Source organism: Cimex lectularius, unplaced genomic scaffold (assembly GCF_000648675.2).
Source record: "Cimex lectularius strain Harlan isolate CLEC.00 unplaced genomic scaffold, Clec_2.1 scaffold81, whole genome shotgun sequence".
Lineage (NCBI taxonomy): Eukaryota > Metazoa > Arthropoda > Insecta > Hemiptera > Cimicidae > Cimex > Cimex lectularius.
The window spans coordinates 34,254-51,658 of record NW_019392692.1 but is presented as its reverse complement, the minus strand read 5'-3'; the positions used below and the strand labels follow the sequence as shown (position 1 = coordinate 51,658).

The 17,405-nt window shown below is 33.2% G+C and overlaps 1 protein-coding gene across 1 annotated transcript in view; it reads left to right on the top strand.

The window, feature by feature from the left end:
* Window positions 1-17,405, top strand: part of LOC106660788 — a 666,377-nt gene that overhangs the window by 635,686 nt on the left and 13,286 nt on the right. Inside the window, exon 5 of the mRNA XM_024225950.1 lies at window positions 11,299-11,432. Coding sequence (XP_024081718.1) covers window positions 11,299-11,432 — 134 coding nt within the window. The remainder of the gene's footprint in view (window positions 1-11,298; window positions 11,433-17,405) is intronic.

Below are 17,405 nucleotides of genomic sequence, written 5' to 3'. Positions count from 1 at the left end.
AATTCGTCTCAAATTTGTTATCAGGTATCATCAATTTAGTTATTTTTCTTACATATTGAAAATATTTCACTTCCTTAATGGTTATGATCTATTCCGTTTAACTAAAGTATGAAGCCATTTTCAACATTTTTGAAAGATCAAATAATAAAATCTCTACAAGAAGGACTTCCTTATCGTGAAATTTCAAAAAAATATAAATTGTTATTATTGGGGTAATAACAAAACTTAAAAGATCCTCCGGAATTTAGGATAGTTGTTTTAAAAAGAAAAGGAGTGGTCATAAAATTTTCCGAGGCCAAAAGGCGTTGACAATGCTGTCTAAATGCAGCGTAGGCCGCGTGATAATGATAATATGGATGTTAGTCCTGAAACAAACGGAGATGTTTACGAGAGGCCGGATTAAGAGCGACGGGAAAAGTGAAGAAACCATAGCTGACCAACGGGTGGCTTGCTGATCGTGGTTTTAATGTCATGGAATGGCCCCCACAGTTACCTAACCTTAATCCAATTGAGCAGTTGTGAGGAAAACTAAAAAATCTTTAGCCGATGCTGCAGGTGACGCTTCAAACTTCGATCAACTTTGGGAAAAAACACAAGTTGAATGGGACCTAATTGTCCAGAACTGTACAGAAACCTCGTGAGAAGTATGCCCAGAAGGACTGATGCAGTTTAGAAAGCCAAAGAAGGACATACAAAATATTAAAGGACATTCTATGACACAATCATATTATTGTTCGCACACGATAATTTCTTTTATATTATTTTAATAACATGATAAAGTAACAATTTAATTTTTTGGGTGTTTTTTGTATTGATAAATAAAATAATTAAAAAACTACGTTTATTTGATGTCCTACAATTGTTTTGCAAAGTAAATAATGATATAACCCAATTTGCATTCAGCTGTGAACGAATCTGTGAGTCACTGTATATTGAATTTGATTAATGATAGCGAAGCTGCGACTGAGTTTGCATGTGCCTATTCTGTAATTGGTGTGACACATTAAACTTTGTTTCCCACTGCTACAAATAATAAAATAAAGAGACATTCGATCCAAAAATGATATTTTATATAACCGTTTTTTATATTTTATTTCGAAAGCAAACGTGAAAACCGATAATATATTTTAATTGTAAGCTTTTTTATACGTTTCTCAGTATTATAAATATTTTCTGATATAATTTATTTCTTATCACTGTAAAATGAATCCGCTAAAGAAACGGTAGAAACAAATCGACATTATTTTTTTTTTTTTTTTTTTTTTGGGGGGGGGGTTTACGCTGGCATGAAGTTTCTATTTTAATTCTACTGTCGAGCGGGATCGGCCTACCAGGACCAGGCTCCCGCCGTGCGCCCGCACCTACTCACTCAGCTCAATCTTCTTCTAAATTTTCATGGTTAAAGATAATCAAAAAGTAGTAACGTTTATCGACTTTAGAAATCCATAGATTATGTTGAATGCTGATGGATAGCCTTATTAGAACAGATTCTAAGTTTATTGGTTTGGAAACGTTTGGGACTTTGCTCAGATTTTTTAGCAGTTTATCTCTTTCATTTTCGTATTCTGGGAATTCAAAAATTATGTGGGAAGGATTTGAAGGGCAATCGCAAGTGGGACAGTTTAGAGACGAAGCCAAACCGATTCTCTTTTTGTAGCTACCCCATGATTTGTCTTCAGTCTAAAAATAGTAGAACAGAGCTCCTTTGACATTCCTTCTGGGCTATCGCCTTCCGAAAACCATGGTTTTTTCATGGGCTCAGGGAACAGAGACCTATCATAGTTGCCATTTGATGTGTTGTATTTTTCTTGCCACAGATTTCTATAAAACTTTTTCAAAACATTTTTCCCGTCATCTTTAGGAATTTTAATGTCAAAGATTGGACCTGATGTTGCAGCCTTCTTTGCAAGTGCGTCCACCGTTTCATTTTGCCATAAGCCTGCATGCCCTTTCACCCGACACAATACCACCCTTTTTCCCATGATTTTTGTCTCTAGCATTTTCCTACAGATTTGGGCAAAAATATAGTTTCTGAACTTATATTCTGGGGTAATGTTATTTAACCTTTCTACAATGCTTCGACTGTTTGTGAGAATACAAAATTTAGTTTATTTAAACATAAACATAATTCACATCATGAAAATACCTTGTGTTCGTATGATTTTTTTTTTGCTTTCCAACTTTTGGATCGTTTTCAAAATATAAAGGTTGCCGTTACATAATTTATTATAGTTTCATTAATTATGTGCACACTTAACAAACATTACACAAATGAGAATATTTTGTTGGCGAGTTATCTGTCATTCTAGCCTTTCTGAGTTTGAATCCAGGTACAACCCATCAAATTTTAATTAGTAATTACAAAAGGTATTGAAAAGAGGTATGACATTTCGTACGCGAAAACCAATAGGTGGGTGGACGTTAATCTCTCCTGTATGACAGGAATTACTTGTCTCGTTTTTGACTGACCAAACTTGCTCAACTTGGCTAAAAATGAACTGGTTAAACTGTCATACTTGCAAAAGAGATAATAAACAACAGGAACAAACATTTAGCCACCATAAAGCGTTTAAAAGTTGAAATATACATTAAAACCCAGCAACAGACTAAAGCAAAGAAAAATTAAGTATATCTCGAAATTGACAATGTGCTTAAAAAGATTTATGTATTTTTAATTATTTTTTATGTTTACATTGTTAGTTACTTGCTATTTACTAAATATGGATTTTATCCGTATAAATTAGGCAGTTAAAAATAAATAAATTGAATCAAAGACTTTCATTAAAAAAATGGGATCAATGTTTTTTTACAGCAACTATGTCAATTCGATAACGCCTTTATTAAATTTACACCTTGTTATCGGCAAAAAAATTACAAATCATTCAGAACGTATACCTCTGAGATTTGATCCTGTGATTTATCAACTGGAGGGCATATGTCGAGGCGTATGTTAATACAAGGTTGTTAGGGATTGTTGTAGTATATTCCTCCTCGTTAGAATTCCTCTCGCTTCCTGTCGCCCGTTTTCCGCATATCTTGTACACGTGTATCTCTTCGGCTAAAATCCTGAGAGACTTTCTAATTAATTACCTTCGCAACGTTTTTGAAGTATGTTTAGTACTATTTACCCTAGTATCTTATTTGTGCCGTTCAAGAATATAAAAATCAAAATGGCCATTGCTTTTTGATCAACATAGCGCCAAAATGCATCTAGTTTAACAAATTAGTATTTGTATAGTATTATAAAATAAGTGTCCATCGTTCTTGATTATTATTAGTAAATATCAATTCGATAACAATTTTCTGAACCATGATACATTTCCAAGTAAATATATTAAACCATAGTTGACACAAAAATAAATTCATGTGTTCATATCATGCGATTAACGGCATTTCCAACAATTGGAAAACTACCTGAACCAGTTATTGATTTTTTAGGAAGTTGTCATAGGCAATATACCCTTAAGACAGATGAACTGAAATAGTTTAAGTAATTAACCATTATGAGTTGAAATGTTATTAAGCATGTTTTTGTATTCTTTTACACTAGTATCTTTATGCCATCTTGGCTCTCAAGAATGTAAAGATGACAGTTTAAATATTTAAATAAAAATATCGCCTGTTTCACTAACATTTTATTAAATTAATAAAAATCCTAGGATTTGCGATGGTTCTATAAAATGAAATATTTTTATCAGTGTATATTCTTGTGTTATAGAGTAGCAGTAGAAATACAAATAACATCCTTTTAGATAGTAGAAGTAAATGAGCTGACTATCTTAAAAGGTAAGACTACTAAATGAGAAATATTGGAGATCATTAGAGGATAGGACCTCCTTACGAACCTGTGTATATACATATGTATATATATATATATATATATATGTGTGTGTGTGTGTGTGTGTGTGTGTGTGTACAAGTCATGATAATTTACATTTGTCATGGTTTACACTAAACGTAAGAGTTCAAATCAACAGAAAATGTATGAATTTAATATAAGAGTATAGTTTACGAAGAAGATTTATTCCTAAAAATATTAGTTTTTATTTATTTTATTTGGATTTATTTTAAACAGTATAATGCAGTTTGTATTCTTTAACTTTACCTAATTAGTTTGCTGCTATCCTGTTATAAGAAATGTTTTAATAGTATTCTCAGTGATTTTCTGTTGCAATCGATACTAAAGGTCTTAGGCGTCTATATGCATGTCGTTTTTTCAGAAATATTATTTTCTCATTGTCAGTTAATTTGTTTTATGTAAACAAAGATTTTAAAAAAAATCGTTTCCTGCAAGCCAATTTACTAATGCATTACCAAAATACGGCGTTCTGTTACTACCATGTAACACGACCTTAACGTCGTGAAGGTTTAGTCTAATCAGCGCCTAATAATTACACTACCACTAACAGGGGACGACCAGTTTGGTGGGGCATGTACACACCACTTCTTGTGAGTAGGTCTGGTTTCGCGAGAAAAAATAATATTTAAAAAAAAATTTTAAATGAAAGTTTAAATTTTCTGTTTTTTAATATTTTTACATCGCCTTTCTACTTGCTCAAGCCAACAATGTGGGCTTTATAACTCTAAAAGAAAAATGATCTTAAAGCTCGACTAGGAATATGTGTCAAGCTAGATTTAATTGCAATCAAACTTAAATTTTGAAAAAATCATCATTAACCCGATTAAGTCGATTTATTAATAATTCCCGGCAGTCTATTTATAATGAACACCTTGTTATTGTAAAAGTGGAGTCTTTGTTGACAAGTGAGAATAATTAATTCCATAAATACTCCCCAAATTTTCCAATAACAACGTGGTCATTATAAATAGACTTAAGGAAATTTTTAGTAAACCGACTTAATCGGGTTAATGAAGCTTTTTTCAAAATCTAATTTTAGCCGCAATTAAATGAGCGTAAATCAAATTTTAGAGATTAAAAATTTATAGTTTTGGTATATTAATTTCTTGTTAGTTAACAGAAAAACAAAAATATTATAAGACGCAGAATACCGTTATTTGGTATAAATTAAAAAGATAAATCCACAAAATACTGGCTGTATTGCTTATTTTAACGAAAATTCTGTAAGAAAAGTAGGTCAGAAAATGGTCAAAACTTGACCTCATTGTCAGATTCGTGATTCCAGCGTTATAAATAAGCTTATGTAACATCGTTAGCGTAAGTTGGTGCAAATTAACTTTTTGTCTTATAATTTCAACGACCTACCGACATTTCTAGTGCAAGTTCTAACATCATTTTTCTCAAAAGCTAGTAAACCGACTTTAATGAATGACAATTCGTTTGAAAGGAATTGTCATGTGCATTTTATAGCTGAACAAAGATTAAAATCGGACTATTATTTCCGTTTAAAAAAGAAGGACAATTGCTGACAAATAATTTTCCTATTTTGTGAATTTTCTTACAGTCATATTTTACATATTTTAATTGTAAATACCTGTTAAACAGCTATGTTCCTCTCCTTTCAAATGGTCTCTTGGACTGTTAAAATCCTTTTAGCCGTTTTGGAATTAGAGCAATCCAATCAGATATTTCAAACACCACTTCTCAAAAATCGAATAATTTTAGAGATCGCAAAATCGATAACTTTAAACTCAAATTACTTGGTTTTTAGAAATTTTTTGGCCGTAAAGTCATACATTTGTATAGCTGATGGGAGCAAGTAGAAGGGCGAAATAAAATACTAAAAACGGAAAATGTCAACCATCAATAATGTCAAAACAATTGAATAAATAGAGCCTATTCACAAGAAATGGCGTTTACGTGTCCGATATTTTGAAGTGTAGAATCATTAAAAAAAGTTTGATCTAAATCCGTGACTCACCAACCTGGTCGTCTCCTTGTACGTTATTAAATCTGACGTTAATATGAAATATACCGAACACTTGCACTGCACCTGCACCCGAACAAACTCATACTTAAACACACACACAAACTCGCGAATGATTATATTTATTGTACTTAATTACGTGTGCTATCGCAAAATGTGTTTGTTGCAGTGAAACACTATCAAATTATAAAGTAGATGTAAAATATTTACAATTGATAGACCAGGACTTCCGCTTTTTCAAGGATCGGCACTCCCTTCCTTTATTTCTATAAAATGGGGTCCGACAAGGAAGTTGGTGGAATCCTTGGTTCATTCCTTTTTACAATATACACTGCTGACATTGCATAATCCTTTTCAAATTTATCTCTACCTTTGCTGATGTCGTTCACTCAAGTCTACGAAACTGTTACTACCTTGTTAGAAAATATTTGATACCGTAATTAGAAGTTTAAAGTAAATGAGAAATGTTAGATCTGTGTCAGGTCAGAATCACACTGAAACTATCAGTTTTTTCTTAGTTACATTTGAATGCAACCAACCGATTGCCAAAATTGTACGCTACCTAATATCGAAACTGACTAGGAATCCGAACAAACAACTTGAAATTCATAAAATAAACAGACGTATTATAATGTTTTTAAAATTACTTGATAGAAAATCAAAAATACATCTTACGAAAAACAATTTTTTTTAATTTTACAAAAATTAGGCCGTTATAAACTTACAGCCTAGAAGTATGGGATTTAGTAAAAAATCCAACTAGCCTCACTAGTCCGAATCCTCTTCTATGTCTCTAATTAATCCAACACATTGTTCTTAACATTTATTTCATTCACGACCTCAACCAACTAAAAACCTATTTTCGTTAATTCCATATTTTTTGTCGCCCAATCCATATTCCCTTGTTCGACAGCTCCCCTAATTTTCTAATAATATTCCTCTATACTCTATTAGAGTCGACAGTGTTTCAGAGATCTGCTGCTATGATGTGCTACTTAAACTTTAAAAAAGATATAGTAATTAGAATGTTACGTTTCTGTCAAATATACACTACCTTGGAAAAAACACAACGAAACATTTAAATTTTCGTCACAATTGAACGATCGAATATCTTCAAATCTACCTCATATTTTTTTCCGAAAGCCTGCTCTTTTATATCTATTTCCTTTTATTGAATACTCTATCATATTAGAAATTGTTTTGAATAGTTTTGAATAGCTGAAAGTTATAAATGATATGAACAATCTTAAGGATTTAATTGTCGTTACGTGCCTTGAAGACGTTAAAACGATTCATTCACAATGCTGTGATACATCAATGTCAACGTAACAAATGAAGTTATCTGCATATTTGACTTGAAAGGAAAGCCGAAACGTATTTTTTGCCCTTGTATTCATCCTAAAGATTTATTTAAATGAATAAAATTTTAATAAGCGCGTCTGATAAAGAACAATAAAACTGTTTATAATAATAATTTTAGCGACGTACTTTATCGACCAGCTACTTCAATGCTCTACTCAATTTGTGGTCACCACAAACCCGATAACTGAAAGCATAATAATTTTATATCTACTATACATGATCTACTTACATTAGGAAATGTTGTCAGGGTGAGTTTAACTTCTAAATCCGAATTTTTTGTCAAGTTTCTCACGTATCAAAAAGTTTTGAAATAATTATTTGGGGTAGCAAGATATGAATGGAAGCTTGATTAGTCAAACAACAAGACCCACGTCAACGTTCGGTTTTAAAAGGTACATTTGTACATTTGGAGCAACGTTCTCAAATTATTTTCAGTTAATTACAGTTTCGGTTGAGACAAAAAAATCAGTTTCACAAGCGGGATTCGAACCCATGACCTTCGGATAAATACGCCGCTGCTCTACCACTTGAGCTATCGTGACTTCGATCAACTCGGACACTAATTTCCCATCTCAACCCAACCTTTCGAATTTTCCCTCCTTTTTGTCATTTTGAAGATATAGTGAAATTTATTTGATTCTCGGCGACAAATGAAGTGGCCATGACAAATGAAGTGGAGCTTTAGTGAAGTATACTTCAGATTGTTTATTACATTTTATTAGGTTTCGTGGTCCTCTTGACCAAATAAATTCTTTTCAATTAATTAAATTTTTGGTTGAGACGAAAAAGTCAGTGTCACAAACAGGATTCGAACCACGATCTTCGGCTAAATGTGCGAATTCGAAGTCACGATAGCTCAAGAGGTAGAGTAGCGGCGTATCTAGCCGAAGGTCGTGGGTTCGAATCCCGCTTGTGACACTGACTTGTTTGTCTCAACCAAAACCTTAATTAATTGAAAAGAATTTATTTGGTCAAGTGGACCACGAAACCTAATAAAAAGTAAAACTTCTCGAATTATTTGAGTTGAACTGTTTTTAATGAACAAATCGGATGTGAATGTTGTTTTGTTGGCGCTTGAGGCTTTTGAATATTCCCAAAAAGTGATTAAAATGTTTTATTCCATAGTTAACACTTACCTTAGAAACCAACGCACTAAATTTCAGACTTATTTTGTTTGACTTACTGTACATATCGTATGAATATCTCGTGCAGTACAAAGGAAAATTGACGATGATTCTGTAGTTGGGGAAAAGTGTACCGAATTTTCAAATTTTCCCAATTCAGCATTGCGCTTTAATTCCCTACATCAAGGGCGTCCTGTTAGTAAAAGTTATTTTAACAAATTATTGCGAAATTTAGTATCCATTAAATATTAAATAAATAAATTGGTTGAAACAGTTGGAGAAGTTTGAAAGAGTTGGAAATAGTTTTTTCCAGGTCTAGAGAACGGGTGTTCCAAATGAAACATCGCTAAATTCAGCGTCATAAACCCTTTCACAAAGTATTAGTACTGATTAGTATCCTGCCATTTGAAGTAGAAATCCGGGACGGTTAGATCAAAACGTTTTGGTATATTAAATTCACTAGTTTCGTGGTCCGCTTGACCAATTAATATCTTACAATTAATTAAGGTTTTCAGTTGAGATAAAAAAATCAATGGCACGAGCGGTATTCGAACCCACGATCTTCGGCTTGATACGCCGCTGCTCTACCACTTGAGCTATCGTGACCTCGATTCACTCGGACACCAACCTCCCATCTCAACCACGTTTTGGTATATGAGAAACTAGAAAAAGATAAAAGCTTACGTGTTTCGAGTTTAAAAAAATATAGGAGGGCAGAAGGTAAACTCACCCTGTATGTATATTAGCATCGTGTGAAAATTGGTTTTGTGGTTTAGTCAGATTTGTACTATCAGGGAACAAATATCTTCCACTCTCAACGTTTTCCGGGTTATTTTGACAAGAGGACGGCATTTTTAAAAACGATATATAAATAAAAACAGTCTCATTAATAATAATAATAATAATATTAACACGTAGGGGGCGTCGGTGGCCGCAAGGTTTAGTCTTTGATACGGCGCTCATCACTGTAAGGTAAAGGTCCCGGGTTCGAATCCAGCGGCCCTGCATTCGANAAAAAAAAAAAAAAAAAAAAAAAAAAAAAAAAAAAAAAAAAAAAAAAAAAAAAAAAAAAAAAAAATATTAACACGTAGACTACCGAGCTTTAACTTCAAGTAAATACAAGTATAAGCTTTGTAACCACCTGTTTGCTTTAAGACGTTAATATGAATAAAATATCGGCGAGAGAAAGAGACCAAAGTTGCGTTTATTGGGCCACTTCTATTTCCACTGCAGACTTCATTAGCCTCTTGTCATTTTCAATCTGACGAGGCAATGATTTTCAGGTTTTATTAAATATCAAAAAATAGAGGTCACATCTGTGCCATCTCTTGTGAACAGTGAACAATCGGTTTTTATCTCTCACATTGTTCAACTGAACTAAATCATGGGGCAAAGACGAAATATATACAGAAATGCGTATATATTTTGGTGCAAATAATATAAATATGTTTTTTAATATGTATCAACTAAAAGTAAACTAACAATTTTCCCTGCAGATTAACATATCCCAGACACCCTCGAAAATACTTTCTGATAAATTAAACATTTCTTCGTATTGCTTCTATACTGGTTTAAGATAGAAATAACAAGAACGACGGAAGAAGATGCTCATGGAGAATGATCTAAGTGTAACAAAAAATTTTTAGGAGATTGAAATGTACTTCCGTGCAAATTAAATAATTGAAAGTAAAACTGAAATACAGCATAAAGTTTCCACCTAGTAACGGTAAGTAATTGCAAACTGCCATAAATCTTCTAACGCAACACGCTTTCAGCCCTGTCAAGTTCTTCGTTTCATATTGATTATTATCTCGTATGTTTACGACGGTTCTTGATTAAATAAAATTGTTAGGGTGATGGGTAAATAAAAAAGATGGACATTTAATTTACTACAGTGTCTATGGTTGTTTCTTATGGATAATTAAATATTCTAAGTTTGCAAAACGCAACTTAATTATAAATTAAAGATGTTTAAGTATTCATTGTCTTTCAAAACGCTCAAAACTTACAGAACGATCCTAATGAGCTATGAGGAATAATATATGCCTGCGATTGCAGTGAAAAGTGGATTAAGTGAAAACAGTAGAAAATCGTGTAAAAAGCATGAAAAAATAACAAAACGACTTCAAGAGCTATGCTGATGTTGGAAAAATCTGAAATAACATATAAGGAAGTTTTAACCCTCATTCGATTTTTGAAAAAAATTAAATCTATAATTAAACGCGATTTAAATAAAAGTTGCTATTGTAGACTTAACCCCCGTTTCAGTGCCATTCCGTAATATTTTGTTGGTATGTTCCTTGTAGTCATAAACAAACGATATATTTTTATTGCCATAATCAAACGACAATCATATTGAGTTTTATAGCTGTTGATTTTAAATTGTTTGTAAATATTCTTACACCCCCCCCCCGTGTAGCCCGAGTAATTTTACCACACTGAGGAAGTATGAATGTAATTTTTTAGCGTGAAAGGGCGGGTTTCTTTCTCAATAACTACACCAAGGAATATCTATACCCCGGGGCAGTGTGAATGAAATTTTGTGCATATGTGTGTGTGTGTGTGTGTGTGTTTCTGTCTGTCTGTCTGTCTGTGTGTTTGTGTGTCTGTGTGTGTGTGTGTCTGTCTGTGCGTGCGTGCGTGCGTTGGGGTGTGTGTGTGTGTGTTTGTGTGTGTGTGANTGTGTGTGTGTGTGTGTGTGTGTGTGTGTGTGTGTGTGTGTGTGTGTGTGTGTGTGTGAATCTAATTTATTAACGAGAATGTACTTTTTCCGCAATTACCACGAGGAATATCGAATCCTCAGAAGCTGTATGAATGTAATATAATAGCTTGAAGAAAGGAACTTCTTCTCCAATTACTGTGTACACCGAACCGATCTTGTCTAACATGCATTAAGTTTAAACGTAGAATTTAATCTGTATGCTATATCAAATCTGAGTTGTTTTGACGGATTTTTTACATTTCAGATATGCTTGAAGGTGATCCTATATTGAAGCTAGAAAAGTCAAGATATTCCGTCGGCGATGTTCTTAGGGGCAACTGCACGACACCACCATCAAATCCACCAGCAAACGTCACGTGGTTTATCAACGGCAATCGAGTAAGGACAAAGAATATGTATTTATGTATAATGTTGTGTATTTATCTCTGCATATATCATATTTAAAAACGCATGCAATGTTCACTGTCACAAAAAATTGTTCTTCCTAATTTATAAGGCTAGAAAGAATTATTAACGGTCATTGCAAGCACTGTATCCTTGTTCAGCGAGCTTGAAAGGGGTTAATTTTGAAAACAGTTGCCTAAAGAAAGTTCAACAGCTATTAACAATGCTATTAAGGAAAGTCGGCAAATTTCATACAGCTTAATGATTCTATCACCACTCTATTCGCTACCATTTATGTAATACTCGCGGCATAAAATTGTACATACATACGAAGATAATGAATGTAAAGCAATTTGAGAAAAAGAATTTATGACCATGGACAATCTTGTTCTGAGGTCAATACCTGAGTGGCTTCTTTAAGAAGACAATGCCGTCGTACGTGTGTGCTCGTGTGTACGTTTGTCTTAACGTGCACTACAATGATGTGAAAAATATGACTTAGTCTTTATTCTCGTAAAACATTGCATAGTAATCAATTGTTTTGTACTCTATGCTCACATTTTTGGCTCGCTGAGACTTGTTTAATATAGTATGTAAATATATTAACTCGCTAGGAGAGGTAAAGAGATGGAATGAGGGCGGAGCAATGTGGGAAAGGAAAATGAGAACTCACTGAGTTTGATCGAAAAGCAACGAAGAATACTAACCGGTCTCTAACGAGCTCGGCCATTTTTTGCTTCCTCTTTTGCAGAAAAGATGCAGAAAATGTCGAGGGGCAGATGTAAAATTGAAAACGAGACGTATATAGGAAATGAACAACTTTCATTCCTCAGAAAAACCTGGTTTTGATATAAATATTTTCTTATTATCTGAAACGTAAACAAAATAATGTATATTCATCCAAAGTAAAATAGGTTTTACAAAACTACACAATTCATATAAATTTTTTTTATATTTAATATTAAACGAAGTTTTTAATCTTAAATATAAAAATACTCTAAGCTTGCATTGATCAAGTCACTTTACTGCATAGAATAAAAGAACGAGCAAGACACTTGGTAAAATTAGAGTATAATAAATAGATCACTTTTTCACACTTTGCCACCCAAAAATATAGGATAGTTAAAAAAAGGTCGAGGGGGTTCTGGGAAAAAGTGTTACAAGTTCGGTCTTGGGTCATTGGGTTAGGAGATACGTGGGAGTCAATAAGGGTTTCCAGGAGGGTTCCCCAGCAGGAAAAGTGTTGTCGAGTGTTGGTGATGTTGAGAGAGTGGGGGAGGGTTTGTTAAAAGGTTGGCCCACTGTTTACGACCCAGGGGGTTGAAGAACTGCCCGGGCCTTATGGACTGGAAGTTGCACGGATTTGGGAAGTTTACAGGCCTCAAAGATCCATAGCCCTTCTTCTATCCCGGTTCGCCACCCTAAACGAGACTCTTGAACGGATCGAATCGATTCTAATCAAACAAAAACCCACCTGCTCCATTTATTTTCAATATTGAACAGTCGTAAAGGGAAGATTGGAGGTATCGGCAAAAGATACAACCACCTCCGCTACGTACTGATCCAGTTTAACGTTAAATTCCTCTTATTATAGGTTTTTCATCGATTGGTTTTTCACTGTGAAGATTAAAGAAACAACAGAACAAGTAAAGAACGTTAAGTTGTTAAAATAAAAATGTTTGTACCGAACAAAAATCGTTTCACCCCTGGTAATTTGGAAAAAGTGTCAGATAAGAACACGTAATGTTCCAGAAAACGGTCGCCATGGGATGTGCAAAGATTGGCAGCAAGTGTGCTAAACAACTTAGCCAGTTTATCGCTATTGTCCCAAGTCGCCACTTCCCTCGAATTTAATACATGCAATTCTAAACTTAAAGCTGCTCGTACGACAAATAGTGCCCTATTAGACTTTCCAACTGTTATATAAAACCAATTTTCATAAATTTTCTTCTCTAGAACCGGCATGTTACCACATTTGTACAATCGCTATATATGTCATAAATAAGGATATCGTATCTCGTTAAAAAGTATAATGGTAAACTTACTGAACACTTGTCGAAACGAAAGATATAACAATATTGAAACTGTTATTATTACAATTATATTTTCTGCTATCAATTCCATGTGTTTAAAACTCAAAAAAGTAAGTCCTTAGTTTTAAACAAGCTTTTAATAATATGTATAAAATATTAAAAAATAGTTAGACTTTTCGTCCGGGACACATAAGGTAATTTTACTTTAAGCTCTCCTGTATAACAGGAAATACTTTACTACTTTAAACAAAATTGACAATGAGTGAAGATCAATAAACTTACACATAACATAGGTGTGAAAATTTTGAAGATATGGTTGAACTATATGATTTTTTAGTTGTTGTGACTTAGTTGCCTTTTCTTGCTGTATTGATGTTATTAGACGTCACTAATCAGTAATTATTAGTAAAGGATAAAATACTATAAATCATAACCTTATGATTCTTCCTTCTTGAAGGTGGGATAATAGGTCATCTCAAAAAACCACAACCAGTTTTTATCCACACGTTTCGGATTTATTTTAATCCTTCTTCAGGTGAGTTAACGCCTGTATACAGAACAATTTTTTTTTTTTTACATTTTTATATCAACATGGTTATCATTGTTTCTTCACTACTTACAATGGTTAAAAAAGTGATCGTCAGTCATTAATATTTTATAACAATTTATTTTAAAAAAGAGCCAGTGTGGTACTTATTCAGACTAGAAACAAACGTTTTAATATTTTAAACCTGATTAGACTCTTATCACAACCTCTTATGTGACGTTCGACCTCTTATCAACATCTTATCACAGACCAACGAATCAACATTAAAAATACCACTGAACAGTTAAAATTGCATTTTTCTTATAAATCTATTTTTAAACAACAAATTTTATTTATTTTATTAACAATATTTTAACAATTATTATCACAACTATCACAGATTTTAAGTTTCCTCCAGAGTTTAAAATTGACTAGATTATTTTTATATATTGTTTAACAAATTAAAATAGCAATCACTTATCATATCACAGTCTTGACGGTAATTAACAGACAGTTTATCTTTTTTTATGTAAAGGGCCTCTAGGAACTTTCGTTTTTTACTATTTCGTACCTTTGTAACAATATTAACATCATCAAATAAAAATGTATGACTTTCAACAACTGCATGTTGTGCCAAGGCAGTTTCATTGTTTTTACTAGTTTGGACTGTGTATTTATGTTGATAAATTCTATTCTTTAGGTATTGTTTGGTTTCACCATAGTATACTTTCTTGCAGTCTTTGCATTCAATTTTGTATACTAGGCCTGATTGTAGTCCTTTCTCAATTTTGTCTTTTAGCGGTGAGTAGTATTTTTTGACCGCATTACTGTTTCGGAAGGCCAACTTAACTAGAGGGAACTTCCTTTTCAGACAACTTCTCAGCTGTTCCGATAACCCTTGGATTCAAGGGAAAATGACAGGAAATTCCAGAATCATTTTCATCTTCTAGGTTTTCCGAATTTTCGTTTGGGTTTATCTTCCATAGATTGTTATTGTTCATAAATTTATTTACCATTTTTCTCGGATACCCATTCTTTTTTAATAGTGGTTTTTTGAGATGACCTATTATGCCACCTTCAAGAAGGAAGAATCGTAAGATTAACTGTTGAGGTCGAAATATAAGAAAACATAAATCATAACCGAAAAAAAATTTTAAACCAACAATACGTTATCTTCAAAATTCTGCAGCGTTTACGTCTGGATGTTGATTTTAACCTGTAGTAATCAATTTTTCGTGTTATAGCAAATACTTCCATCAATACGATTTAAATCTTCTCCATCCTTAAAACTGATTTTCCCATAATACAAGTTTTTGTAGGGTTTGATGTACCATACTCCAATCAATCTCACTCATACCATGCAAAACCTTTTTAAACGAAAGACTTCCTGTTCGATTCCCCCATCTGTTGGGGGTATCGTCACAGTCTAGTGTATTTTTAAAATTTTCCAATAATTTTTAAATTTTATTGGTTTGTGCCTAGGAAACCGCTATCTGCTGATCTGAAAAACATAATAGATGATTAATTATTTAGAAACTTTAAAGCAGATTTTAAAAAAGAATTCAAATTGATGACAAATGCGTAGGTAAAACTAAATAGAAGATTGTGGCCTGAGGTTATTGATGAATTCTGGTGTTCTGATAAACCCAGAAACGACCAAACTCCAAACAAATTTTATGCATGTGTAGGAACGAATTTTTATAATTCACTAAGCTAATTTCGTCGCCTTAACGATGTACTTAAAGAACAATACAAATGTAATTAATTTTTAATGTAAATTAAATTAATACTATTTAATTAATCATAAATTAATTTACAACTTACAATTGTTTATTTACATTTACATTGTTACATGTCAATAATAGGTTAGGTATTTAACCTAATTAAATTAGGAGATGCACAGCTTATGTCTCTTTCTGAAGTGCATAATCTCTCTGCCTATTACTGCTAATTGTTTATTGATAAACACATATTAACGAAAACTTTCGAATAAACTAACACTTTTTATTTCCCACTAACAAGAAAACTACACTTTGATCGCGAGAAAACGGGTTTTACTGGCTAAATTCATTTTACCTAACATATGACATAACCAATTATATTGCTAAGGCCGGGACGTACCAACCTCCGGTCTTAACCACCGCCCTCTGACGTAAAGAATGCTATAAAAAAACATGATTTAAAGAAGGTGGCAGCCAATCAATGGGCCGGATTGAGAGAGAAAGAGGCAAGAGTATTGTCGATAGGCGGCCCTCGGAAGATCTGATTCGTAGATTAGGGTCATCCTCACCCGATTAAGAATAGGCCATGTAAGGTTGACTATGGACACGTACTTTCGGGCCAAATCATAGCGTATGTGAAAAGTTGATCGATGTGTCCCACTTAATTGAAGGGTGCAATTCTTTGGCTCCATAGAGAGAGCGCGCAGGAAATCCACCTGATTTGAGAATTGTGCTTGAGAACGGCAGTGAATATTTGGGTCCCCTGTTCCGATTCTTGGAGGAAACGGGGTTTTCCTATTGTGAATAAAAATAATAGCTGCGTATACTTAGGTTATGTCGAGAATTAATGTATTTATTAGCGTGAAGGTGTGATGGCGGAATATCGAGTACTCCATCACCCTAATTGAATGAATGGTATATAGTGAGTGAACGTATTTAAAAATGGACGTGAGTACGAATGGGTTTGGAACTGCATGCGTTGGGTACTGAATTGACCTAGGTGTTGGCCGCACCCCTGGAGCCCTACCTCTGTGGCTTGACGGATAAAACTGAGTTCTGCCCCTGGATTGCCAACACTCGGGGTGAGTGGTCCTCGAGCCTGCCGGCAATTTATTGTAAATAGCAAAAGCTGAAATTGTCTGGGGACTACAAGAGCCAATAGTCTCAAATCGGCATATGTTTGTATATATGTATGTACGTACATGTGCGGATTTGAGCCTATAAAAAATCCAAATCCATAATCAAAATTAATGTGTTTTCCTCTGATTTACCAAACAGCATGTTTAAACAAAACATCCAATATATAATTTAATCTGCTACTAATTAAAATTTATCACATTTACTTTTAAATCTGACGACACCTAGAAAACATTAAAACGTTAATGTGCAATAATATGTTTTTAAAAAGTTTTATTTAATTCAATATTGTATATCTAATTATAATTCTGTGTAAAAAAATTCATTACTAGACAATAACTACGGTCCGTCAACCGTTTGCTGAGCTGAAAAATAATAGTTTTTTATTGATGTTTATAATGCAATTCTGTACAATGGAGTTGAGTTATTATATAAAGTAGAAAATTGAAAAATAGGAACATACAAATAAAAATAATAATAATCATCACAGTGAACAAAATAATTTCGATACAGAGTTAAACCAAAAGTATGAATTGAATTTTCATATATA